The sequence below is a fragment of the Petaurus breviceps genome, unplaced genomic scaffold (genome assembly GCF_028583685.1).
Source record: "Petaurus breviceps papuanus isolate PSGF00001 unplaced genomic scaffold, PetGlider_PUasm1.0 90887, whole genome shotgun sequence".
Lineage (NCBI taxonomy): Eukaryota > Metazoa > Chordata > Mammalia > Diprotodontia > Petauridae > Petaurus > Petaurus breviceps.
Window position 1 is genome coordinate 2,772,924 of NW_027187370.1, and position 27,941 is coordinate 2,800,864.

At 34.2% G+C, this 27,941-nt stretch overlaps 1 protein-coding gene across 1 annotated transcript; it reads left to right on the forward strand.

Moving 5' to 3' along the window:
• Nucleotides 1–179: 179 nt before the first annotated feature.
• On the forward strand, nt 180–27,822 carry FBXO47 (F-box protein 47). The gene is made up of 11 exons (XM_069074301.1): nt 180–1,354; nt 5,319–5,525; nt 6,989–7,159; nt 10,239–10,315; nt 12,160–12,237; nt 13,568–13,676; nt 17,187–17,360; nt 19,577–19,723; nt 20,387–20,529; nt 23,593–23,752; nt 24,039–27,822. The coding sequence occupies exons 2-11, from the start codon at nt 5,345–5,347 to the stop codon at nt 24,149–24,151; spliced, it is 1,353 nt and encodes a 450-aa protein (XP_068930402.1). The 5' UTR covers nt 180–1,354; nt 5,319–5,344; the 3' UTR covers nt 24,152–27,822.
• Nucleotides 27,823–27,941: the final 119 nt, after the last annotated feature.

The window sequence follows — 27,941 nt, forward strand, 5'->3', positions numbered from 1 at the left end:
AGGGGGGTGGGGCGCGTTGCAGGCTGGGTGAGAGAGGAGGAAAAGTTTAGAAGTTGATTATATTTGGTTATTCATGAGGGGGTGGTGCTGAAGGCGCCGGGCACGCCCCGCTCCTGGGCGGGTTCCAAATTGATTATTCATGAGGGCGCGCGGGAGGCAGCGGAGGAGGCGGTGGCGGAGGAGGCTGCGAGGGCGGGAAGGGGGCGGAAGCACCTCCTGGTCACGAGCCACCCCACTTCTCTGCCTTCCCCACTTCCTCCCACGCGGGGAGAACTTGAGGGGGATATCTTTTTTGTTTTAGAAAAATTTTTTTTTTAATTTAGGCTTCAAGTTGGGGGGGGGGGGAGCTTAAGAGGCCAAAAAAATCGACCCCGGCTCATTTTTCTGTGACACCCCAGGCAGGGAACTGTCAAGCCCTGTGGTAAAAAGTGAGCTGCGGGCGATTTCCTTGAGGAGAGGGTCTCAGCAGCTCGGATGGAGCTGAAGTGAGGAAGGGGGAGGCAGCCACCTCGGGACGCCGACTCCTCCTGGAGACCCTCCCCTTGTCCCCCTCCCGCCCTCTTCCCGGCCTGGAGGTCTTCTCAGAACTCTCCCCTAGGGGCTGGACCAGAGAGGCTCCTCGGCCAAGGCCTGGCCCAGCCTCAGAGCCTGGGGTGGTGACTGACCCCTGGACCTGGGCCTGCCAGGGCCTGTCTGCCCTGCCAGGGCTGCTGGCGTCATTCTTTAAAAAAGAAAAAAAAATTAGTTGTAACTTGATAGCTCTTCCCCCAGGGAAAATCCTTTGCTCTTGTAGGCTTTCAAAAGTTTGCTACTGTATCAAAAGCAAAAAAAAATTTTTTTTTAACATAATTTAAGTATTTCAGTAGATTGGTATGAAAACACCCAAGAGGACATTTGTAAGGACAGGGGGAAAAAAGTCTGAGGTATCTGGACTGTAAGCATAAGGTGGAGATGGACAAAGAAGCCCATCCTCTTCCTTAAGATTCAGGATTTGATTTCCTCATTCCTGAAAGGGAGATTGGACTATCCCAGCTCTAGGGTCTGTTCCAGCCTAAAGATAGGACATTAAGATCTTGTGCACGTGCAAGTGAGGAATAGTAAAAGGGGTTTGTTGTAAAGGGATCACTGATACTTGTTTTAGAGCGAGTTTATGGCAGAAGAAAGCATTAGTCTTTAGAGGGGATGAAAAAAGTGTGTATGTGTGTATAATGTAGCACTTTAAATTGATTTTTATTTCCCTAGTTTAAGTGGATGTCCCAGAAAGAAGACAAGTGATTATTGGACCTCAGTCATTGAAGAATTCAAGCTGCAGACCTTTATTAGTGTCATGTTTTAGTTGGAACCTCAGAGAAGTGTAAGCTATATTATGCTTTTCTATTTTCACTGACAGTCATTTGTAAATATAACAACAGTGACTTTTAAAAATACCTATTGATTCTTCTGTCTTTAGGGTATGATCTATAAAAAGTGATGCAAAAAGTTCTTTGTGGTGTTTTTAAGAGGTGCTAAAATTGCACATGAGCCAAGTAAAAAATTAAGCTTTGGGTTTATATTTCAAATATCATGTAACTAATTTAAGATAAGTTAAATAGAGTGCAGTTCCTTAAATGAGTATGTGACAAATTAGCTAGAGAAGTACTCTGGGCACAAAGCAGAAAATAAATTTTGTTCAGATATATTTTTAATGCTTTAGTGAAATGTCTTGATTGTTTAATTATTTTTAAAAAAGCATTTGCACTGAAGTTAAGTATTTTCTGAAGTGCAATAATCAAATCGCACAAATATCATGTTGAGCAATTTGGCTGTACATAAAGACTGACTGCTTCATTCAAGTAAATAACTATTGACTTTTATAAACCTTATCAGTAAATCTTCATTCTTCAAATCATTGTCATCTCTCATTAAAGAAAGTTAGTAATTCTTATCTTAAAATGAAATCAAAGGAAAATTTAGTTGTTTCCCATTAGAGTTCTATTCATTTAACAAGAGACTAATTGCATTGTATCTGTGAATAATAAAATATGTATTTGGAATTATAATCTCAGTATACTAGAGCCAGACAATTTAAATACAGTATAGACAATATTTGAAATCTATATTTTGTCTCTTTTTTGTTGTTCTTCCTTCAAACAAGGTACATGTTTGTACTTAGACAAAAAGAAAGATACTATTTTTAAAGACACATTAACTGCTTTCTGTTTACAATTATTTTGAAGCACCATGCTATTTGATGGAAACTCATGCTTTATATTAGCATTTTGATCTTTTTCATGGCACTTATTGACTTTTTCACAGTTGGTATGATTTTCCTTGTCTTAGAATATATTCAGTTAAGTTAAATGTTAAGCTTACCACTTATGTGCAGAGACTGTGCTAAATAGGAGCTATTGAATAGATAGAGTATACACAAAGATAAATAAGACATGGTCCTTGCCTTCATAGAATTTACAGCCTACTAAAAGAATTACTGCATGTATTTAGCTGACTATAGTACAACATGGATTGGCATATCATATATAAGAAGTGCAAAAAGTAATGACAGGTCCAAGGAAGGAAAGATAAATTTTGATTAGGGGAACACGACAGACTTAGGGATTAGGGAGGTTTATGGAGGTGGTGGTATTTGAGCTAAATCTTGAAAGGGTTTCAACAGACAAAGATGGTAGGAAGGACATTGAAGGCTTGGGAAACAATTCGGCCTCAGACACTTGACACAAAAACTAGCCATGTGACCTTGGGCAAGTCACTTCACTCCAATTGCCCTGCCTTCCCCCCTCCAAAAAAAAAAGTGTTGTTCAGAGAAAGGGGCGGCCAGGTGGCACAGTGAGTAAGAGCACTGGCCCCAGAGTCGGGAGACCTGGGATCGAATCCAGGCTCAGATACTTAGCACCACACCCAGAAATAACTGGCCGGGTAACCTTGAGCAAGTTACTTAACCCCAATTGCTTTAAAAAAAAAAAAAGGAGAGTTGAATAAATAAAGTGGCATCAAAGAAAAAACACTGACTAAGGTCAGAGACTCTGGGTTCAAATCCTGCCTCTTAAGCTTCCTATCTGTATCACGGTAGGCAAACCACTTAACTTCCCTGGGCTTCAGTTTACCTGTCTGTAAAATGAGGGGATTGGACTAGATCATTGGAATCATACTCAAATAAAATGGGAGCCACTAATTCCTAGATAAAGATCCCTGCTGGCTGCATATAACTTAATTTTAAAATATAATATTATCTATGTTTTGTTGTATCTTTATTTATTTTGTTAAATATTTCCCAATTATATATATAATACACACACACACACACACACACACACACATATATATATATATATATATATTTTTTTTTTTTTTGCTTTTTGGAGTGGGAAGGCAGGGCAGTTGGGGTTAAGTGATTTGTCCAAGGTCACACAGCTAGTAAGTGTTAAGTGTCTGAGGTCAAATTTGAACTCAAGTCTCCTGACTCCAGGGCCAGTGCTCTATTCACTGCACCACCTAAGCTGCCTCTCCCAATTATATTTTAATCTGGTTTCTACAATACTTGGAAATGTTGCTGGCCTCTCTATAACACCACTGGACTAGATGCTCTCTGAGGTTCCTTTTGGCTCTAGATAGTTAGGCTCTATGACCCTATAATTTTGATAATAGTGGGAATGATGGAGAGGAAAAATATCTGGTTCACATGCACCTATCTTTTAGCTAGTGAAAAGCCTTTGGCTGGGATTTACTGATTTAGAAATGTTTCAACTGGTAATGTTATTGTTGTTTAAGTCATTCTTCAGTTGATCTAATTCTTCATGACTTTATTTGGGGTTTTCTTGGCAAAGAGTGCTTTGCCATTGCCTTCTCCAACTCATTTAACAGATGAGGAAACTAAGGCAAACGGGGTTAAGTGACTTGCTGAGGGTCACACAGCTAGTAAGTGTCTAAGGCCAGATTTGACAGGAAGATGATTTTTATTCTATCTACTGCATCACTTAGCTGCCCTATTCAGCTGGCAATACCAAATGGCAAATGACTTAAGTACAAGAACTACACAAAGGTAACAACATAAACTACCTATGATATTAACTAAGACAGAAATTGTATCCCCTTTTTTATAGGAAGACATTTAGAGTCTATCAAGCTATCATTTGGGCATTCTTAAAAATCATAATATCATAGATCTAGAACTGGAAGTCACCTCCCAGTCCTCCTCATTTTACATTTTGTACAACCTCCTCATTTTGAAGATGAGGCTTAGACAAGTTAGGTAATTTGTATAAGGTCATGCTCAGCTAATAAGTAACAGAGGCAGGGTGGTTCAGTTTTTAAAAATAAAAAAGCTTGGGGCAGCTAGGTGGTTCAGTGAATTGAGCACTGGCCCTGGATTTAGGAGGACCAGAGTTCAAATGTGACCTCAGACACTTGACACATTTACTAGCTGTGTGACCTTGGGCAAGTCACTTAACCCCAATTGTCTTGCCTTCCCCCCTTCAAAAAAAAAAGAAAAGCAATTCTTTCTAGAGTCAGAGGACCTGAGTTCCAATCTTGCCTCCGATGTTTGCTACCTTTGTAACCTTGGGCAAGTCACTTAACCTCCTAGCGCATCAGTTTCTTCATCTGTAAAATGAGGGGGTTGGACTAGATGGCCCCAGAGGTCCCTTCCATCTTTAGATCTATGATTCTAAGAGCTGGTATCCAATTAAATCCAACAAGCACCTGCTAGGCTATATGTTAGGTTCTGGGGACATAAAGATAAAATAAAAAGTCTATGTTTAATAATCTTATATTCTCTTGGGGAGGGAGGGAATAACATGTACACAAATAAGCAAATACAAAATATATACAAAGTAAAGGGAAGTGAGAAAATGTCTGTGAAACATTTTGTGAACCTTAAAAGAAATGTCTGCTACTTTTATTATTTCTGGCCAGAGAGTTTAAGGAAAGTATAATGGAGGAGGTTGCCTTGGGGAAGTGACATCCCTTCTCCAGGCCTCAGTTTCCTCATCTATAAAATTAGAGTTGGAGATCCTTTACAATTCTAAATCTTATGATGCTAAGCAAGCCCAACCAGGGAGAGTGAATAGAATGTCAGTTAATATAGGTGGAAGTGAGGGCTAAGAAGGAAGTCATTCCAGGCTTTGGGAGAACCATATGAGCAAAGGAATGGAGATAGTAAAGTGAACTAGTCAGTGGAACAAAGAGTATCTAGTTTGGCTGGAGCAAGAGGCAAGGATACAACAGTAAGGTAGTGCTGGATTCATTCCTAATCTTCATCTTCTTTTAATCTTTCCATTGCTTTGATTCTCTTCCTTCTATGTGCCCCCTTTTTTTTAAACTAGGAGGAATTTATGGGATAAATAAAAGGATGACATCCATTATAAGTACCAGCTTCACCTTGATTCCCAACCAGAAATACAGACGTAGCAACCGACGATCCAACCATTCTTACAACATCCTTGGCCCAGATTCTCAAAATTTATCAACACTTGGGGATTTTAAAGCATTACCATTAGAGCTTTTCCAAATAATTTTGGAATATCTGTCAGGTAAGGTTTTAGGACAGGAAATATTGCTAAACTATAGAATTCACCATTTCCATTTTCCCTAAGAAACTATGCTTTTCAATGGGTTGTGTGGCATTTTTAACATATTTCAACCTAGCTTAAACTGGTTTCTAAATTTAATTTTCTGATAAAGAACAATAGATGCCTATGACGGGTTGGGAGGGGGGAGAGGTACCCCAGCCTTTTTTTGGTTCCTTTATCCCTTGGCTTTAGGTAACCTTCTTATAACTCCACTTCCAGTTCAATATGAACGGAAATAAATTCTTTGTTTACCAAACATATGCACATAAAAGAACAAAGAGATTAATTTTTCAGAAAACAATTTGAATATAAATAAAATTTTAATATCATAAAGTTGTTAAATGTTCATCAGAAAGCTAAATAAATTTGTGAGATCCTAAAATCTGTTTCTTGTCATTGAACAATTTTATTCATAGTAGGTATTTTTAACCTGGGATCAATGTATTTTTATTTAAAAATATTTTAATATCTGTATTTCAATATAGTTGGTTTCCTTTGTAATCCTATATATTTTATTTTATGCTTTAAAAAATTATTCTGAGGAGTCCAGACTCTCAAAGGATCTATGACACAAAAAAAGTTAAGATCTAATTTCTGGAAGAGATACCTGCATATTATATTAAGCCTCCAGTTTGTTTCTTGTTTAGGATTTGAATAAAAAAGAACTGAGAATACTTATTCAGGAGATGAATTTTAATAAACTTTATTAGACCTAAGCATGTTTAGTAAGAATGGAATATTTTCTAAGGGTACACCAAAAATTCTGTGGCTTCACTGATTGAAATCAGTTCAAAGTTCCTGTTTATTTCAGAGGTCAATTAACTTATCTTTCACTTGATCACTGTCACTGATTTCTTCTAGACCAACATAAAAAGAATTTTGTAACAAGCCTCAATTCATTTTGTTTTGATCAGTAGGAATTATCCCTTCACCTGTCTCAAATTTTTCATATGTACTATTTTTCAGATGCCTTTTTCCTTTTCCACTCTAAGCTCTCCTCTTCCACATTCTCTTTACAATCCACAAATTAATGAACACTACTGCTTTGGTAATATTTCAATAGGATAATATAGTTTTTTACCAAACATTCCCCATAAACCCTTGACAAGCTTCTCATATCCACAATAGATACTGTTAAGGTCTGTTAAGGGGTCCCCTGAACTTGTCACATACCCCAGATTGAGAATATACCAGATATACCAGAAAGTAACTCCAACTCCTTAAGGCAGGGCCCTAGCTTTATTGAAGTAATTTTATTGTTACATGTTCCTAATATATTAGTAAAAGAAAAGAATTCATATTTTCCCACGTTTTTAATAGTTTGTTAATGTGTTCATTTGTATGATTAGTTCTATGACTAGATAAGTATAGCAAAAGTTAAATTCTTATAGTTAAGCTGGTTATATTGGGTTTTGTTGTTTTAGTGAAGGATATCAGCATGCTAAGCATGGTGTCAAAAACCATCAGCCACCGCCTTATTAATTACATCTCAACCTCATCTGGAAGCAGACGGCTTTTACAGCAAGATTTTCATAACCTGGAACTGTCTGGCAGAAGACAAGGCTCCTATATGCTGGAACACTACAGATCTCTAGGTGACCTATGAAATGAGAATTATAACAAATAGAGAGCTACACTTAATTAGGGGGATTCTGTTATAAAACTCTTTTGCCAGTGGGAAGTGGGGATATTTTCCAACTATTGCCTGGTATATGGATGATTCCATTACTTTTAATATGATCTTTTTTCATTAATTATATATTTCCTCCTAACTATGACTCCAACAGTTCTTTTGTTATTTTTTATCTTCAAAGATAAGTGTAAAAGAGTATATTTAAAAGGAACAAAAGTATGTGGTCACTTTTTCTCTTTTTGTTATGTGGCTTGAATTGGAGAGTAAGAGTTTAGGGAACTGATATTTCTGTGCAGCAGCTTCCTCTGAAACATAATGAATGAGCATTATCTCTAAATCTCTTATCCCTTTCAACCATATTCTAATCCTATAATGAAAAATGAGTCAAGATTTTAAAATAATATATTAAATAAAATCACTTATTCCCTAATAAGAAGTCATGATTTCCTTTTTAAAAAATACTATCCACATTTACTAATAAATTATATATTTTAAATTGCCCTTATCAAAGGGAAAATCATTTATCTTTTTTTCTTCTAGTTTACTGTTTTCATTCTCTCTAAGAGGAATAATGAAATAAATATCTAATTTGGACCCTACTGATGAGCATCAATTTAATCACAAAATTGCTGTATATAATTAACCTTAGCATAATAACAAAACCAAAATATATCAGGGTGAAATTCAGAGCTAAATAAAGACAAAAGAGCAAACTAAGCAAATGTTGTATTATTGTAGCTCAAGAATGCCTAATTTTAAGATAATTATCAGTAAGACTCCAAGCATAAAATAAGAATATTTAAATATAATAAAAATATTTAAATATATAAATATAAAATATATATATATCTTTAACTAAGACAAGTATAAATTTTGTTGTATAATCTTACCATATTTGTTCAATGTCAATAAACCAAATTAATGAAGATTAACTGAATTTAGCCATTATTTTTAGCTATTATTATAAATTATATATTTCTTCAAAGTTTATGGAAGGGGGGCAGCTAGGGCTCAGTGAGTAAGAGCGCTGGCCCTGGAGTCTGGACGACCTGGGATCAATTCGGGCCTCAGATACTTAACACCCACACACACACAAAAACTGGCCTTGTAACCTTGGGCAAGTTACTTAACCCCAATTGCTTTAAAAAAAAAAAAAAAGCTTATGGGAGGGCTTTTGAAATGCTTATTTCAATATTTGATTTTAATCAAATGAAAGAACAAATCAGTACAGTTTTTTTTTCCACTATGGTCAAGTCTCTGCTACTTAAACAAAACAGCATTCCTCATTAGCCTGAATTTCCTGATTTCCTGAATTCTTGAATTAGTTGTAAAATAATAATCTTAGATTTCTATAGCGTGCTTTACATTTCATCTCATTTGACCATATACTTACATTTGATTCACATTACTTCAAGCTTCCATTTTGCTTTAACTGTAGATAACCTAGTTCTTCAGGTTTCTTAATGTTCAAGTGCATGGACCATTTTTTCTTATTGCTGTTCTTCCCTGATCTTTTATTGATTTCAAGCAGTAAGATAACATTTTCAGAATCTTTCACTCTGAAGATTGTGAATTTTAATTTACTGCTTTCACACAAGAAACAGAGCAGATGGCTAATATGGAGAGAGCATTGCATCTAAGTCTATTTTTGTAGCAGGAAAAAAAAATTTAGGAACTTGGTCTGTAACTGCTCTGAGCACCTGTGTCTAAAAAACAGAAAAGAAAAATTAGCTAGTACTGTTAACATTTTATGAATACAATATGCCTTGAAAATAAGGTTTACAGGAAGCAACTAATGTTCAATTACAGCTTCTTCACTAGAGACCAAGTAACAAAATATGAAGGGGAAACACTCACCACTGAAAAAGTCTATTTATTACATATAAAACTAAGCAATGTCAATGTTTAAACTCATATTTGATCATAAGTTGTTCAAATAGAGTAATTTTAAAATATTATATCAGTAGAATTTACAAGTTTATATAACGTTTTAAAATCTTTTATTTTTTCCAATGACATATAAAAACTATTTTTATCCTTTTTTTTAAATTTTGAGTTCCAAATTCCTACCCTCTTTCCCATCTCCCTTCATTGAAAAGGCAAGCAATTTGATATAGATTATGCATGTGCAGTCATGCAAAACATATCTCCATATTAGTCATGCATAACATTTTAAATGGAAGAATTATTACATTTGTCTTGTGTTTAGGATTTTCCCCTCTGAAATAAGTTTATTTTCAGAATAAGGATAAGTAGATCATATCTTTCAGAAGACTGTTTAACATTTCCATTTTAGGAGTACAGTCCATGTAAAGTCATAGAAAGCACATAATCCACTTACTGGCACTGTAGCAATAACAGTTCAAAATGCAAAGTTCTATGGAAAATTAAATATTTTTTTAAATTATCTGAAAGCAATACTTTAAAACCTTTATATGATCTCCCCAAATAGGATATTTTTGAAGGAAAAGTTTTTAACATAGTCATTATCCTATACCAAATACTTTGTACTAACAGAACTACTTCCAACTTCTGGAATTTTAAATACTTAGTAATTTTAAATTTCTACATATTTGGAGAAAAGGCTAAACTTTTTCCAACTCTAGCGAGGTTCTTCATTGACAACAGAGTACTTTTTTGTACTTCCCTATAGAGACAAGATGTCACGATATATAGGTTTCTTTGATGTATCTTCAAATTTTACTCATCATGCCTTTTTTAATCCAATATTTTTCCACATTTGCAACGTTAGAATCAATATCACATTTTACTATACTATGTTTTTATAAGCAATTCCATAACATAGTATAATAAAAAAAGATGTTTGCATATGAAACTGCAATATCCTATTTTTGCAGAATATCGCCCTGGGTGTCATAAATGGACACTAAAACAACATAGTCTTGAACCTCCTTGACAAATTTTGTCTTACCAGCTCACTTGGCATAGTATTACTTTGATATATTCAAGAGACATGTGTCTACTTGGTCTGTTCAAATTATCTGTCATTTTCTTATATGTGTATCTGTTTCCTTTCTCAGGTTTATTGTTTAAAAGGTGTACATTGCTGCTGCCCACAAAAGAAAGGCTAAAGTACATTCACAAGATACTCTCAGAAGTAAGAATACATTTTTATTTCTGAATGTTTGCACAAATTTATTTTAAAATAAACATATTTTATAACTGCCTTGCAAAAAATTTTAATCTACTTCTTGTAATTTTCAATTCTTAGGATGATAAAGTATACTGAAAAATTATTCATAATGATCAGGTGCTTTATGTACTCAGATATTATAAAATATAGACATGTTTATCTTGTTTTTTAATCACTTCTTAAATATAACTAAAATAAAAAATTTATTCAAATTCATGGGATTTCTCTGGGAAAGTATAAAAAGCATCCTGCTTGGAGTAAAAAAATCTGGATTCATTTTCTAGCTTAAGATATTTCCTAGCTACATATTGAAGGAAAATCACTTAACCCTTTAAATCATAGTTTTCTCATGTATAAAATATGGATAACAATACTTGTACTACTTACCTTATAGGGTTGCTATGTAGAAAGCACTATAAAGTACTATATAAATCTGAGCTATTATGATTTCCATGGATTTTTTTATTTACATTGAAATTATAATGTTTTTTTTCATGAAGTTTGATTTTATTTTCAAAGGAATATCCACCTTCTTGTCTCCTATGTCCCCTTTCCCTTTCCAGTCCCCTTCCATCCACCCCCTCATTGAGAAAGCAAGAAAAACAAATGCCTGTTACAAACATATATAGTCAAGCAAAACAAATTCCAGAATTGATAGGTCATATCCAGAAAAAAATGTCTTAATCTGCACTCTGAATCTGCCTCATTATCATGAATACTTTCCTTCTGTTACTATATTGTAATAGTCTTTTTTTATTTAAAAAAAAAACTTATTCTTTAGACATCCAGAAAAAGAGTAAAATTAATTTTAATCACGAAACATCAATTTTAGAAGATACCAGTAATAGTTTTATAAATTTATGACAACACTGTTGGATATAGTACTCAAAAACTTTCACTATATAGAAACGATCATCTAAATGAAGTAATTCCATCTAATATATTAAGTGCAACTTGTGAGGTTCCTACCTGCATTGGTAGAAGTAGTTCCTTCATCTAGAAGTTCCTTATACTAATAAAATCATGAATCTAGTCAGAGTCTATCTAGTTAATAGGGTATAAAATATTTCTTATATATTATTTATTATGCTGGTATGGTATTCATTTGAAAGGGAATTTTGGCCTAAATGGTTGTAATATCTTTAAAACTGACCTTTCTGGCTTTCTGTGACTCCCTTCTCCAACACATTCTATACAATGACCTAAGGTTTATCTTCCTTGAATATAATTAAAAATTCATAAAACCTTACTATTTTCTTGATATATTCCCATGTAAAAACTTTCAAGATTTTCCTGTTTTTTGCATGATAAGATCCATTTGTTTAACTCTATCTCCTGTCCAATTTGCCCTGTCTAACCAATCCAACATGAACCTTCTGTAGGCGAACAGTTCTCCTTTCTGTTCCCGAAATATACCATATTAATTTCTGCCTCCTTACCTTTGACCACTATTTTGCCACTTGAAATGTCTTCCCTCTCCTCTCTGCCTACCTAAATTATGCCAGTTTTTCAAGGTTAAGTCCCATTTCTTTCATGAAGGCTTTCTCATTGTTCCTACCCCAAATGAATTTCTTTCTCCACTGAACTCTTATGACAAACTATCTTATATTATTACTTAACTGTGTAAAATTATCTCCCCTAAAGAAATTGTAACTTTCTTGGGAGTATTTAATAAGGCTGGGTTTTTTTATCTACCATGCACAGATATAGTATATAGCCAGGTATTCAATAAATGTTATAAAAATGAATTTGAAAGTCAAACTGTTGCAGTCTAATTGATGAGGAAATAACAGCTGTTCTCTTTATAGGTTTCATGTTTTAAATTCAGTGGTTGTGGAATTCCTATGCAGTGTTTAGGATTGCCATGTTATGGAATGTTTTTACAGGTACTGTACCTTTTTAAGCAAAGGAGAAAAAGCATTTTTTATTAGTAGTAAATATAACATAGAAGTGTGTCCTAGGGCCAAGTAATCGAGGTTGAAATAACTCTAAAGAAAACAACAATAAATAATTGAACTTTTTACTATATTATTATGTTATAGGCAGCATATCTCATATATTCACCAACTACATTGCTCTGACCAACACTATTTTGTAATCATTAATACATTTTACTAAATCCATCCATTAAAATTGTGAAATTCTAATGTCTTTGACCAATTGCCCATTTATCATATTGTTCCTACAGGTCACTAGCTTCCCTTGATAAGGTTATTTCACCAAAAGTTGTGATATACTGTGGTCCTAAAATACAGTATACATCTAATGAACTCAAAGACTTGGGCTAACTCTTTAAAATATATCACAAGCATTGGTATATCTATATTCTCAGAAATCATTGTTTTTGTTGTTGAAACTATTATTTCAATAAAATGTTGTAATATGGCTAATCTTGTAAACAGGAAAGGTAAAGACCAATAGATTCTGAGCCTATATTTAGGGATACGTTTTTTAAAAAATCTGAACACTTTTCTAAATTAATCTACTGGAAGCAATTCTAAATAACTTAAAGAAGACATTTTTAAATGGCAGAAATTCAATTGAATTATTCTAGTAAAGAATTTATGTACCTAATTACCTTTTTGTTTTTAATTTCTTTTTTAACAAATGTCTGACTTAGTTCTGCTATTTTTCACAATAATCATAAATTTTAGCTGTAATAAACTCTTCCACTGCTTACTACATGTAAATGTCATAAATGAATGCTAATATTTATAATATTTTAACTACTGGTAGATGATAGGTGTTTTTTTTTTCACTACAATCTGTCAATAATTCTAAAACTAAGTACCACGGTATAATTCTGAGTGAAATCCCTATATCAGTGTTCCTGAAATCTTTTTTTTTAAGTAGACCTTTTTAAAGAATCAAATTTTGTTCAGTATACTATTGTTACAGTTTAGGTGTCAGTTCAGGTGTCAAAGTTCAAGTCACAATGCATACAATAAAATAATAAACTTTATGTACAGCAGCTTCAGGTGTCATTTAGAAAGTCCATTGAAAAAAAATATTTCCTTTCACAACAAAAGAAAGGAATCTGGATTTGGAGCATCTTAAGATATTGTTTATGAAAACTTTTTCCTGTATATATGGAAAATCCATAATGGATGAAAACAAAATATGCTGCAAATCATCTTTACGAAAAGCAAAAGTGACCTGAACTTCAACTTGATGGCCTGCATACCTGCAATGTTTCCTTTATTTTGTTATCTTTAGACCTTAACAGCAGGTTGGGATGAGTTGGAGTGCCATCGTGTTTATAACTTCCTATGTGAGTTGACTAATCTACCCCGCAAGGTGCAGACAGTTGTTTGCAGTAAACCAGGTAAAGATATGATATTCAAATAGAGTATTTTAAAAGGGAAAAAAAAATAGAGACCAAGATTCAAAAGCAGATTCAGTAGCCCAACACAATATTGAAAAATTTAATTTTACTTACCACTTTCATTTATTCCAGACTAATCTTTTTACTGTCTCCTGAACATCGTTTGTAGATTCCTATTTTAATGCCACATTTATGTCACCATTATTCATCATATTCTGCCTTGTCTTGTTAGATGAGACATTATACACATGAAAGAGTAAGTAGTCTGAAGAAATTGTAAGCTCCTTGAGAGTAGGAATTGTATTTTATACTCTATTGTATTTCCCCATAGCACCTAGAACATGGTAGGTTTTCCATAAATATATTGATTTATTAAAAAGTAAACACAGTCAATTTAGACAACCTTTTTGATTCAGTTCAGTTCAACAAATATTAAGTGTCTTCTTTGTGCAAAGTAGTTTGCTGGTTAGTACGGGGAATACAGAGACAAAAAGAAAATAATTATTGCCCTCAAGTTTACATTCTATGGGGGAATACAACATGTATACAAATTAGTGAATAAAATTTGAAGGGGGAGAGAGCACTAACAACTGGGAATACTGGAGAAGGCTTTGAGTTAAACTTTGAAGGAACATAATGACTAGGAAAGATAAAAATGAAGGACTGCCTTTTAAGACTAGAGGACAGGTAATGTGAATGGGAGGAAATAGAAATGTTGAGTTGTAAGGAACACCTAGTAAACCAATTTATCTAGAACAGATAGTATATAAAGTTGAGGGAGTAATAATGAAATTAGGCTAGAACCAAATTATGGAGGGCTTTAAATACTAGATTTAGGAGAATGTATTTAATCCTAAAAGTAATAGGAAGATGCCAAAGATTTTTGTACAGGAAAATGAGATTATTACTCATGAGGAAGATTATTTTGGTAATTGTGTGGAGAATCAATTAGAAAGGAAAAAGATTGGAAACAGGAGGAAATTAGGAGACTACTACAATAATCCTGGTGAGAGGTGATGAGGGTTTGAGATAAAGTAGTAGCTGAATAAGTGGGGGGAAAATGGGATAGGTGCAAGATATGTTGTGGAGTTAGAATTGACAGGACTTGGCAAGTGAGTAGATAAAAGAGGAGAAAGGGAGAAAGGGAGAGCCATGGGTCACTCCAAAATTAAGAATCTGAGTGCCTCAGAGAATGTGGTAGTATCATCAACAAAAATAAAATTGAAAGTAGGAGGGTAGATGGGGAAATAGATGGGGAAGAAATCTATTTTGGTGATGTTGAGTTTGAGATGCCAGTGAGGCACCCAAGTAAAGATATCCATCAGGGAGCGGAAATTGGAGAACAGAAATTCTTGAGATATTAGGATTAGGATGTTATAGATTTGGGAAACATCTGAATAGAGATGACAATTGAATCCATGAAAGTAAGCGATATCACTGAAGGAGAATGAGACAGACTGAGACAGAACTAGGACTGAATTGTGGATAATGCTCATGCTTAGACGATGAGAGATAGATGTTGAACCAGCAAGAAAACTGGAAAAAGAATGATGAGACAAGTAAGTGAAGAAGCAAGAAAGAACAGTGCCACAAAAAAGAAGAGAGGGGAGAGCTTCAGAGAAATCAAAGAGGCTGTGAAGGGCTGTGAAGTCACTGGTAATTAGAAAGAATACTTTGAGTAGAAAGGTGGGTGGGGCTGAAAGCTAGATGGCACAGGACTAAGAAGTGAGTCAGGGTGAGGAAGAGGAGGCATTGAGTCTAGACAAATCTTTCTAGGAGTTTGGCAGTGAGGAGGAGAGAGCTAGGATGATATCTAGAAGGAATTATAGTTTTGAGGAAAGATTTTTGAGAATGGGGTAGATCTGGGGTGGGGAACCTATGGCCTCAAGGCCACATGTGACCCTCTAGATCCTCAAGTGAGGCCCTTTTACTGAATCCAAATTTCACAGAACAGATTCCCTTAATAAAAGGATTTGTTCTGTAAAACTTGGACTGTCAAATGGCCATACCCAAGGACCTAGAAGGCCACCTGTAGCCTTAAGGCCACGGGTTCCCTCCCCTTGGGGTAGATGTTGCAAGTTTGAAGGCAATGAAAAGGAGCCAATAGATAGGTAGAGATTGAACATAAGAGAATTATGGATGGGGACATAATTAATTAGCCCCTAGAAGAGACAGCAAGATATGGGATCTAGGACCCAGGCCACAGCATCAGGTAATGGGATTAACTCTGACAAAGAGAAGGGTCTTCTTCTGTGATGACTAGGATAGGAAGAGAGGAAAAGTAAAAATTTTGGAAGGTTTTTGAGATGTGAATTAGAGGAAATGAGGGGAGTACATAATTTATGATTTCAATTTTTTTTTTTTAGCAAAGCAGGCAAGCTTATTTGCTGGGGGAGGGAAGACCAGGTAAGCAGCCACAGGAGGCTTAAAGAGAAAGAATAAGGTTTGAAGCAGTCACTGTCGGAAGTGGAATGGAGGAAGAATCAAAAAGAATAAAAGATTGCAATGTAGCAATGGAGCTATAGTTGGGATCAGATAATATCATTTTACATAGTGAATCCAGTATTCACAACTATATGACTTCCTTTAGCAGTGTTTGATAAAGTTAGGCATTGAGAAAGAGATTATGGGAGTGGCTTAAGGGGCTCAATGATCCACCACTTTGTTGTATTAGACTGGTGGAAACCTTTTATTCTATATTGATTAATGATGTGATACATTCCTTCCACGTTACTCTATGTACTCTTTTTTTATTGGAAATCCCATAAGGTTCTGACCAAATTGTTCTGTCTTTTTGTTAGCCATGTTCCTAATTTTGAAGTATAGAACAGGGCAAGAACAATGAGCAGATTAGCAAAGCTAGAAAATTGGAGCAGTTTAAGAGAAGACTCTTAGATTACTTCTTGTTTAAAGATTTCAGCTTTTCAAAGATCTATTATTTTTTTGAAGGTTTACTTTATCAATGTAGATTGCAATCTCTCTACACCATAGTAGAGAATCTATAAATTTCTGTCACTTAAAAAAGGTATCATTTGCTAGACAGTTTTCTTTTTTTTTTTTTTTTTAAAGCAATTGGGGTTAAGTAACTTGCTCAAGGTTACACGGCCAGTTATTTCTGGGTGTGGTGCTAAGTATCTGAGCCCAGATTTGATCCCCAGGTCATCCCAACACTGGGGCTGGTGCTCTTACTTGCTGAGCCACCTAGCCGCCCCTGCTAGACAATTTTCTGATGATTAATTTAGCCTGTTTGGACAGCTGACATACAGTCCATCAGGCCCATACTTGAAGCCTTTGTAAAATTTTGTAAGACCTGCCAAAACTTGCATTTTAGTGGCAGAGTGTGAGAACCTACAGTTTCCTTCACAACACAATGAGGTATCAAAGCTGTACTTTATTGGAGATTCTGACTTGATAACCATTTAGAATCACTCAGTAACCACTGTGGGTATTGCCTTGCTTCTGATTCTCCTGAAATTTTTTGAAGGTAAAATTTTCTAATTTCTTTCTTAGGAAGTGCCCGAAAATTGGAGTTAAGGATTAGACTATTCTGTCGGAGTGTCCTACTAGATCATTGGATACAGCAAAGTGATTCTGCCTTTTGGTTGACTCGAATACTAAAACCATGGCCAATGGTGAATCAGGCACGACTGCTCTATATAATCTTTGGACCTTCATCTCAGGATGGTAAACACTCATTTTTTCAGTAAAGTCACATTTCTGGTTAATTTTAGTAATTTTAAAGGAGAAATATCATTTTATTATAACTATTTGGTAATCATGCTATATTTCATGATTAGGCAGGTATATCTATGGACCATTAGTGAGGGGAAACACAGTATTCCCTGGGGTAACCCATTTACTTTGTGTCAACCTAACTCTTAGGAAGTATTTCTGTATATTAAACCCAAATGTACCTCTCTGCAGTTTCTTTTTTTTCTTTGCTTAATTTTATTTTTTTTACAAGCATTTACTTTCCATCCTATTGCCCTGCCCCTATAAAACCATAAAAATAAAAGAACCATAAACAGAAAAACTCCCATAATAAATATGCATAGTCCAGGAAAACAAATTCCCATATTGGCAGTGTACAAAAATGAATGTCTCATTCTACATTCCAAATCTATCACCTATATGGCAGAAAATGGTTAGTTATGTTTCATCTTTGGTCTTTTGGAATCATGGTTTGTCATTGCATTGTTCAGAATTCTAAAGTTTTTCAATGCTGCTTTTCTTTTTTTTTTTGCCATTGTATAAATTGTTCAGCTTCATCTGCTCACTTCATTCTTCATCATTCATAGAGAACTTCCTAGTTTCCTCTTAAATTTTCCATTTTATAATTTCTAATGGTATAGTAATATTCTTTTATATTCATATGCTATAGTTTATTTAGATATTCCCCAATGGGTAGGCACCCTTGTAGTTTCTAATTTTCGCTACTATCAAGAGTCACTATACATATATGTGTGTATATACATATATATTGTATATTTGGATCTTTTTCCTCTTTCTTTGATCTCTTTGGGGTGTAGTATTGCTAGGTCAAAGATTTTGAGGGCATAGTTCCAAACTGCTAGCTCTACAACAATGTATCAGTGTGCCTGTTTTCCCACAGCCCCTCTAACATTTGTCATTTTTTTATTTTTGTCATCTTTGCCAATCACAAAGGTGTAAAGTAGAACTCAGAGTTGGTTTAATATACATTTCCTTAATTATTAATGATTTGAAGCAATTTTCATATGGTTGCTGATAGCTTGGATTTTGTCCTTTGAAAACTGCCAGTTTATATCCTTTGATAATTTTATTTTATATTAGGGAATGTCATTTGTTCTCATAACTTTGAAACTATTCCTTGTGTACCTTGGATATGAAACCTTTATTAGAGAAACTTGCTAAAGAGATGTTTTCCCTATTATGTTTCCCCTTTAATTTTGACTGATTTTGTTGGTACAAAAGCTTTTTAATTTTACATAATAAAAAAAATGTCTATTTCATCTTCTGTGATTCATTCTATCCCTTGTTTGGTCATGAACTCTTCTCCTATCCATAGATCTGAAAGGTAATTTCTTCCTTGCTCTCCAAATTTGTTTATGATGTCATCATCTATACCTAAGTTACATATCCATTTGGAATTTATCTTAGTATTTAGTGCAAGAAGGTAGTCTATATATAGCTAATTTCTTCCACACTGTTTCCATTGTTCCCAGAAATTTTTATACAGGTATATTTTTATGTTAGCTTATATTAACTTTAAGCTTCAAAGAAGGAAACTGTTATGTTCATTATAAAATATATTTCCATTAACTCCAATTTTTAAATTAAAAAGGTGCTATACATTTTTTTCAGTATTCAATCAATTCTTTGTTGTCTAGGTAATTAGAAGAGAATAACGCAACTAGTAATCCAAAAGAACAGTTAAAATATATATTTGTCTTTTATAATGTATTGTGATGTATGTGTACTCATATGTACTTTTTCCTTCCTACAAGCAGATAATTTTTAAATTGACATTATTTATATTAAAAATATTTATAAAGGTACTAAGGATAAACATTTTTTAGTATAAATTAGTGTTTAATATTTATTTGATAAAAAAATTCAACAAATTTACAAAAGTCCTATTTTTCTCCATCCATTTTTCAGTAGCATTATCTTTATACTTACTAAAACAACCTTTCTTTTGGTTCCTTTAAATGCTGTTAATATTTTTCCTCATTCTAATAAGAAAGATTTTAAAGTTATATTGCAATCTAAACTGACCTCCCATTATGAAAGTTCAAATAAATGTAATGTGCTTAAATAATGGGATTTCATTTTCTAATCCTATTTATTTTTTTAAATTAACTAAAACCATCTGCCTCTCAAAGAAATTTTGTCACATTTTACTTGTTCCAATTATTCAGGACAGGTGGTTTGGCAGAAAATGACAGAAGGACCTACAGATGAAACCAGTCTAAAAGGCTTAGCTGATGCCATTAAATTACTGTATGACACTGACACTAAAGAGTGGACAGCAGATGATGTAATCAGTCTTGTAGATGAACTATCAGGTAAAACTGTATGTTAACCAATATTGATTTTTTATTTAAAATTCTGCTATCAGAGCACAATTATTAAACATAAGGCAGTTTCTACAGGGAATAAATTTCCTATTTTAAATCATAATACTCAAATATTTGGTTAGTAGTGAATTTAGGGAGCTTAATTTTAAAGTTGAAGAGAATGGATTTAACTTAGTCCAAATACCAGCTATACAGTTACATATATGCATATACAATTTACAGATTCTTTGTTGAACCATAGTAAATTAATCATATCAGACCTCAAATTCTATCCCTGCAGAGGATTACTGTTTAAGGATACATAGGGGAGAAAACTCTCCACTTGCCAGTCCTATAGGGAAGGGAAGAGTAGTTTCTGACCCCTGTACAATCCTAAAGAAAGGTATACAGCTTCATACCATCCTACCTTGTAATATATGAGTCAAAGAGTTGGAATAAACATATTACTAGTATATCTAGAGTAGCTACGTGACATTAAAAATTTTATTCTGGTCAAATATTATAATTGGAAAAACTGAAGTATTTTATGAGTTATTCTCTTGGTATTCATTTTCTCTTCAATAAAATTACGTAATATATGTGTTTAATAATGATTACTGCTACCATTTGGACAATTTCTTGTTAAGTAATTTTTTTTTCCTACAACAAAAGTGGTTCCTCGAGAATGGCTTCTGGAGAATAATGCGCGTCTCCTTATCCTAAGTGGGAATAATATATGTTTCACCTTCATGGCTAGCAAAGCTGTGAATGGACGGGCCAATGAACTAGCACGGATGATAGTCTTTTTGGCTTTGGTAAGTACAGAACAAAGTCTCTTCTAGTACCCAGACATTTAATACTGTATTCACCACCACCTAAAAACCTGATGGATCACTCTCCCTGTGTAACTGAAATATACTTAAAATATCAATTATTTTGAGAGATTAAGAATGTTAAGTATGTCTTAAAATATCATGTTTTCAAAATATATACAATAAACTAACATCTTCTGAAACATACTTCATATATCTTCCTCCCTATCTTATCCACTCCCCCTTCCAATTCATATCCACCTTAGGAAGACAGAAGTAAATGCTAGACCTTTAGTGATCATCAGTCCCTTCATTTGACAGACAAGAAATCTTAGGTCTAGAATGAGTACCCTACTCACCAAAGGTCAATCAGATAATTAGTAGCACAACCAGAATTCAGTTTCTCTGACTCCAAATCTAATGTTCTTTTTTATTATACCATGTGACTTTTTTGCTTTTTTGCTTTTTGGAGGGCAATTGGGGTTAAGCGACTTGCCCAAGGTCACACGGCTAGTTTTTGTGTTGTGTCTGACGCCGCATTTGAACTCAGGTCCTCCTGACTCCAAGGCCGGTGTTCTATTCACTGCTCCACCTAGCTGCCCCTCGATTTTTTTTTTCAAAACGTAATAAAAAAAAAAAACCCAACACCTCCTCCAGGAATACTTTCCTATTTAACTTCACTTAAATCTAAGCATTCCTTTTCTCTAAAACTTCTATAGTTCAGTTTGTATTCTGTCTCAACTCTATGATTCTAGAATCTTTACTAATATTTGTAAGTCATTTGCCTATGTATATGTTTCATCACCCCTAAAGGACTATAAAATCTTTGAGGGAAGGGATTGTCTTTTTATTCTTTAGGACCCTAGTGTGGTGTTTTGTATGTAGGAGATATTCAGGAAGTGCTTGCTGTCTGACTGATAATAATTAGTTATCTATATTCTGATCCAGTTTTTCATGATATATATCTGCTACACATGATGAACTGGTCATCTGAAAGGTTAGTGAATAAAATTTACCCCCTTTATGAGCAACTTTAGCTACAAATATGCTGTCATCACTTTTAACTATTATAGGTAAATTAGTATAAATAACCTCTAACCTATGATATATGTTAAAATTTTAGATTTTTTTAAAAAGGTAGTAACTTTTCCTATAATGGTTCTTAGGTTAAGTAATAATGTTTTGTGACAATCATGGACTTGAATATCTCTTTAGCTGTGTTTCTCAAAATTAATTGAGCTGTGAAACACTTTTAGACTTGCAATAATATTAATAAAAGCCCTATATGCTGGTGGGATTGGAGGAAGGAAGATGGGAATAATTCCATAATTAATATTTCAGATGGAAAAATATCCCTAGCATCAAAATGTTCTTATGTAATCTCTAATCACAGCATGTAAGACACTGGGGTTCTACAGAATACATTGTAAAGGAATGATTTAAAGCATTTTTTTTCCAAATTAGCACCTTTTGAATGAGATATTAGATGAAAGTATTTTTCATTCTGGTGTTACATAGCTAAAATTGAGCATTTTTCAAGGCACATCATGACCCAACACAGTGGTATACTTTAAAAATCAACAATAATATTTTTCTTTCTTGTAAAATGTATCTATGAAAGTCAAAGAATGATACTATAGAAAGTAATTATATCTAGTTCATCATTCCCTTTACAATTATCCCTTCTACATCTTGACTTTCCTCATCATGGTGTTGATATATCTTGGGTCAGCATAAGAAATTAAATGGGAATTTTGGGAGAGTTTTGCAGAAGCTGCAGACAACACATGAAGGCCAGTAGACGACACAGAGTCTATGATCAAATTCTTAACTCAAATTTTATTTTAATTTTTTTTAAGCAATTGGGATAAGTAACTTGCTCAAGTTTACACGGCCAGTTATTTTGTGTGGGTGCCAAGTATCTGAGACCAGAACCGATCCCGGGTCTCCCAACACAGGGGCCAATGCTCTTACTCACTGCGCCACCTGACCACCCCTTAACTCAAATTTTATATTAAGGTTCTGTAAACACCCCATAAAGAAAAAAAATTTAAACTTCTTCTCTGGTACAAAGGGAAGGCCAAAAAATTTTATATGAATTGTCTAGATCACAGGTGGACGGGATAACTGTAATTATTATTAGCTAATCATCCTGATAACTTTGCAATTTACAAATTGTTTTATATGTTACTATCTCATTTGACTCCCTCAACAACCCTGTGAGGTAGTTGTTGTTATTCAGTAGTTTCAGTCACACTTAGCTCTTTGTGACCCCATAAGGGTTTTCTTGGCAAAGATACTAAAGTGGTTTTCCATTTGTTTCTCCAGCTTATTTTACAGATGATGAAACTGAGGCAAATAGAGTTAAGTGACTTGCTCAGGGTCACACAGTCTGTCTGAGGCCAAATTGGAACTCAGGTTTTCCTGACTCCAGGTCTGGTACTCTATATACTGCACCACCTAGCTGCCCTGAGGGAGTTAGTACAAGTATAATTAATCTATTTCATGAAGAAGGAGGAAACTAAGGTTCAAGAATGTGGTAACTTACCTAAGGTCATATAGTTAGTAAACAGCAAAGCCAGGTCCACTGACTCCTAATCCAGTTATCATACCACTATATCATAGCTATTGTCTATGCCAAGTCAAGTCAACAAGCATTTATTAAGTGCCTACAAATGTGCTAGATAGGCACTGTGGTAAGTGCTGGTGATACAAAGAAAATCAAAGAACAGTGCGTACTCTCAAAGAGTTCACAGTCTAATTGGGGAGACAACATGCAAGCAGCTAAGTACAAACAAAATATATTCAGTATAAATTAGAGATAATCAACAGCGGGAAAGTACTAACTAGCATTAAGGGGGTTCAGGAAAAGTTGCTTGCAGAAAGGTGGGATTTTAGCTGGTTCTTGAAGGAAGACAAGAAGAGGAAGAGAAGAGAAAGAGAATTCCAGGCATGGAGGAGAGCAGTGAAAATGCATAGTGTCAGGAGATGAGTGTCATATTCAAGGAAGAGCCAAATTCCAACTCCAGGAGTACTCACATTTAAAATAATCTTTGTCTAAATCAGGTCTGCGAGAAGGACCTGTACTGCATGGACTGGGCAGTAAAAATGATGCAAAAAGTCTGCAAAGTCTTTAGCACACAAGTGGAGAGAAATAACTTCCTGCAGAATGTGGAAAATGCATTTGCATGTGTTATAATGGACATGCTACAGTCAGTTATGTCTGGTGAGTATTTACATAGGCATTACATAAGTGTGCAATAAGAATGCCCAAGGTCACATTACTAGGAAAGGGAGAGTTAGAAGTAGCATTTTTTGACTCCTAGTTCAGTGTACTTTGTCACAGGATTTCATGGTTGTCATAACTGATTTTTGATTGGGTGAAGTTTGCTGATTTGTCTTCTGTTAAATTATTCAGGGAAAATTTGGAAATCTTGTGTTTCAAATAAATCATATTTTAAAATTAATTCTCTTCCTCTCCCCACTCTCTCTATCCTGTTTCTGGCGTTTAGGAGACCGAGATGAAGAGGATAGCAGCTTTTTGAATTTGTTTCATCTTGTGAATGCACAGGCTAATTTCCATAAAGAAGTTTTATATATAACCATGAACAGTACCTCCACCTAAACACTCAGACATAATTTTAGAGTGCCTCACTGATCCAACCTTTAATAGACAGCTGCTTTTTCTCTATGTTCATCTTTTCACACATGAAGGATAATGTCTGTGTGATTTTTTTTTTAACAACTAGTTACCCTGCCCTAAGAGCCAAAAAAAAGGTGCTCTAGTTTTAGCAACAACTGATTACACCATTGACCTTAGAATGTTTTGTGAAGACTTGTAAAGGACTTTGGGGCTGTTTAAAATATAAATTCACATTCTTTGCCATCTCTCTGAATATATAACCACAATGAGAATATTATTCACATCACTGTTCACTTTTGCAGAAAGTAACAGATCATTTAGATCTAAAGAAAACATATTTTGCTCCTTTTCTTTAAAGTGAATCATATACTTTGTTAGGGATTGAGATAAATGTTGCAAATAGAGGAAAAGTATAAAAGGAAGGAAATTACCTACTTTGCTGCCTGAATAGCTTCAGAAGTTAACTTTTATTTTTTCTAGTGTAATGCTTCTTTCATAAGGTTTTCCCCTCATCTTCAGAAAGTAAGTTACTTCAGGGGGGTCTGAAAAAGGAAACTGGAAATATCAGAGGTTAGAAACAGATGAATTAGCCACAGTCTAGTTCTGCAACCAAATTAATTAAATTCCAGGAAGAGCAACTTGGTAAGAGCAGAGGTCTAGGATAATTTTAACCTAACCAACTGTCTCTGCCACATCACAGTTATAGCAAAAGTCAAAATTCTCAATGGGGCTAAAATCGTGTTGGAATCCATCTCTCTGTAGCTCTGCTTTCCATCACTCACTTCTTCTAAAGATAAGCTGTTGGTGCCCTGCTGTGATTCTTTCAGGGTCTGGCACTCTGGGTTTGACTTCTTTCACCAGACCTCCAGCTTCCTTCACCAAACCACTTGAAATAACTTGCCTGGGAATTCAGAAAGGACCCTGAAAAGTAAAACATAAGAAAAGTAAACATAAGAAGTGAAAGTTACTTGGAAGATAGAATAGCTCTAGCAAGTGGGGCTAGTGCATGGGGAAATGCAAATTGTGGGAAATTCTGGCATGTCTGATTGTGTTTGGTACATGAATAAGATAGAAAATGGACAAAACTGAGGAAAAGCATAAATTGTGGGAAAATATTATTTGTGATAACATAAAACAGGGTTTCACTGAAGTTTCTATTCCAACAGAATTTATCTTGGAAAACATGTGCTTTTAGAGGATCAGAAACAAACATTTCCTTACTATGATCAAAGTTTTTGCATGAAACTTTTTAAAGCATTTAAGAAAAAGTGGTCCAACTTTAATTCCGTTGGTGATGGGAGTTTTTGTTTCAGGTTTTGGTTTAGTTTTTTCTGTAAAAGACAGTTTCTTGCTTTTTTTCCTTTGGTTTCATTTTGCTCTTTTTCTGATAAGAATTCCCCCACACTGCTGAGGTCTAAAAATTAAAAGTTGGGAGACACCAGAATATGTAATATGATTTTCATTTCAATTGTAATAGTGTTGTATCCATAAAAAGCCTTGTACATACTAGCATTTATTTAGCATAAACATTGTTGAACCTAAGTTGAAAGTACACCCTATTGAATAATTTTAGGGTGAAAAGGAGAAGTTTATTTTTTAAATAGTGATCATAATAGCTTGAAAGGTAATTACTTACATGTAGGTAGTAATGCTTTTTCATATTGTTTCACTGTAAAAAGCTAAGCATCATGCATCTTAGTGCTATAAATGTGGCATATCAAGGTTTCTCTTGGGTTATTATTGAACATTATCAAAGATATTTGGTTATTTTTAGCAAGATTGCAGAATTAGTGTAGTAAGATTTATGTCAAATATACTCCAACCTGGACTTTAGATCGTATATTGTATTGACTTGTATCGACAAGTTGGCTACTCTGAAGAAGAAAAAATATATTTTGTTATACTTTTTCACTGTGAAATGTTATATCACCCTCTAGCCAGAATTGGGGAAAAACTAAAAACTACATTCATTCTCTATTGTCAGTGGCTAACTTGCCTTATTTTGCCACTAATAAAAAATAACCTGACACAATTTAAGGCCTGTTTTTAAGGACTACAAACAATATTTAAAACCAAATTTGCAATTCCCTCAAGCCAACCAGTCCAGTTTTCCATGAAGTGATACTTACAATATTTGTCATCAGGAATGAATTGTAAAATCAAACTTTTAAAGAAAGTTTCCATTTATTGTTTTAAAAATTACCTGGGGCAGCTAGGTGGCACAGTGAGCAAAGCGCCGGCCCCAGAGTCAGGAGGACCTGAGTTCAGTTACGGCCTCAGACACTTAACACTCACACACACAAAAAAAAAAACACTAGCCGTGTAACCTTCGGCAAGTTACTTAACCCCAATTGCCCTCCAAAAGACAAAAAAAAATTACTACTGCTAAATTAAAGGACAAGCTATATATGTTGCTATAAAGCAGAGGCATTTGGGGGTGATAAATAGCATTAATGCCCTGCAAGAAGGGCTGTCAGTCAATTTTCACTAATTAAAATAACAAAAAACATTAAAATAATATTGAAAATACTAAAATTTACATGCATTTTTCCCATAAATTAGATTGACATACATGTCTGCTGGCCTTTTTCTTCCATTGGTTTCCTTAGTCACATGTGACTTGTTGATAGGATAAAGGTCACTTCCACAAGAAAACAGTTTCCAAAATGCCATTAATCATAATAACACTCATTAAAAATGAATTCATAGTTTGTATCTAGTGATAAATGCTTTATATCTCATGAAACATCTCTTGTAAAAAATTTGTACAATTTTTACTCCCAAATTTCATCTTATTCAGTTGGCAAGTGATAAGCAGCTAAATTGTTACCTAAAATTGATCTAGTCAAGTTGCTGATCATCATGATGTACTTGGAGGGATGGATAATGGGTACCTTATTTTATGTATTTTGGCTCTTCCGACAATGTAGTTTATACTCTCAGTTCCTCTGTTAATAACAAAGGAGTTAGTGTCAAAATTCTCATCTCCTTCCAAGGACTTGAACAACCATGATGTATAAGTATGTACATGTATATATGTGTGTATATATACATATATAATTGGAAACCATCTTTTACGCCAGTAAAAGTATGGAATAGCTTATCTTCACACAAGTGGTATAGTTATATATTTCCAGATTTCTGTGTCAAAAAAGGTTGTGAGTATAAAAAGGAGGCATTTGGTGGGTGCCTGCTTAGTTATTATTTACCTTACTAGAAATATGATTTCACTAGCAATTCTACAAATCAGTTAGCCATGAAGCCTAGAAGAAATCAGGATATATTCACATGCCACCTACTTAGCTGAAACAAGATTGAGGATGAAGAGATAAACTAAAAGATACCTGCATTATATAAGCTTCTCCAGGCAGAGAAATAACTAGAAATACTGAATAATTTTCATTAAGAAAGTAGGGGGAAAAACCTCCAGAATATACCAAAAATAGTAATTGGAATTTTTTTTAAAAAAGCAAACTGTTTGTATCTTATAAGTTTTGACTTCAAAAAAATATTTAATATAGGTAGAATTCCAAGATCACTGCTTTCTTAAGTGTATATTACTGAAATATATATATATATTGTTTAAAAAGTTTTGTATTTATGATAAAATGTATTTTAGTGACCAATATTTAATATTTGCTAAATATTTAATTTATTTCATATTAATAAAGTGCATTTGTAAATTTTGAAAGTATCGCTAACTTACTCAATGTTTGACTTTATTTAAAGCCATTGGAGTTTAATTTATTTATGATTCTGTGGAAACTCATCT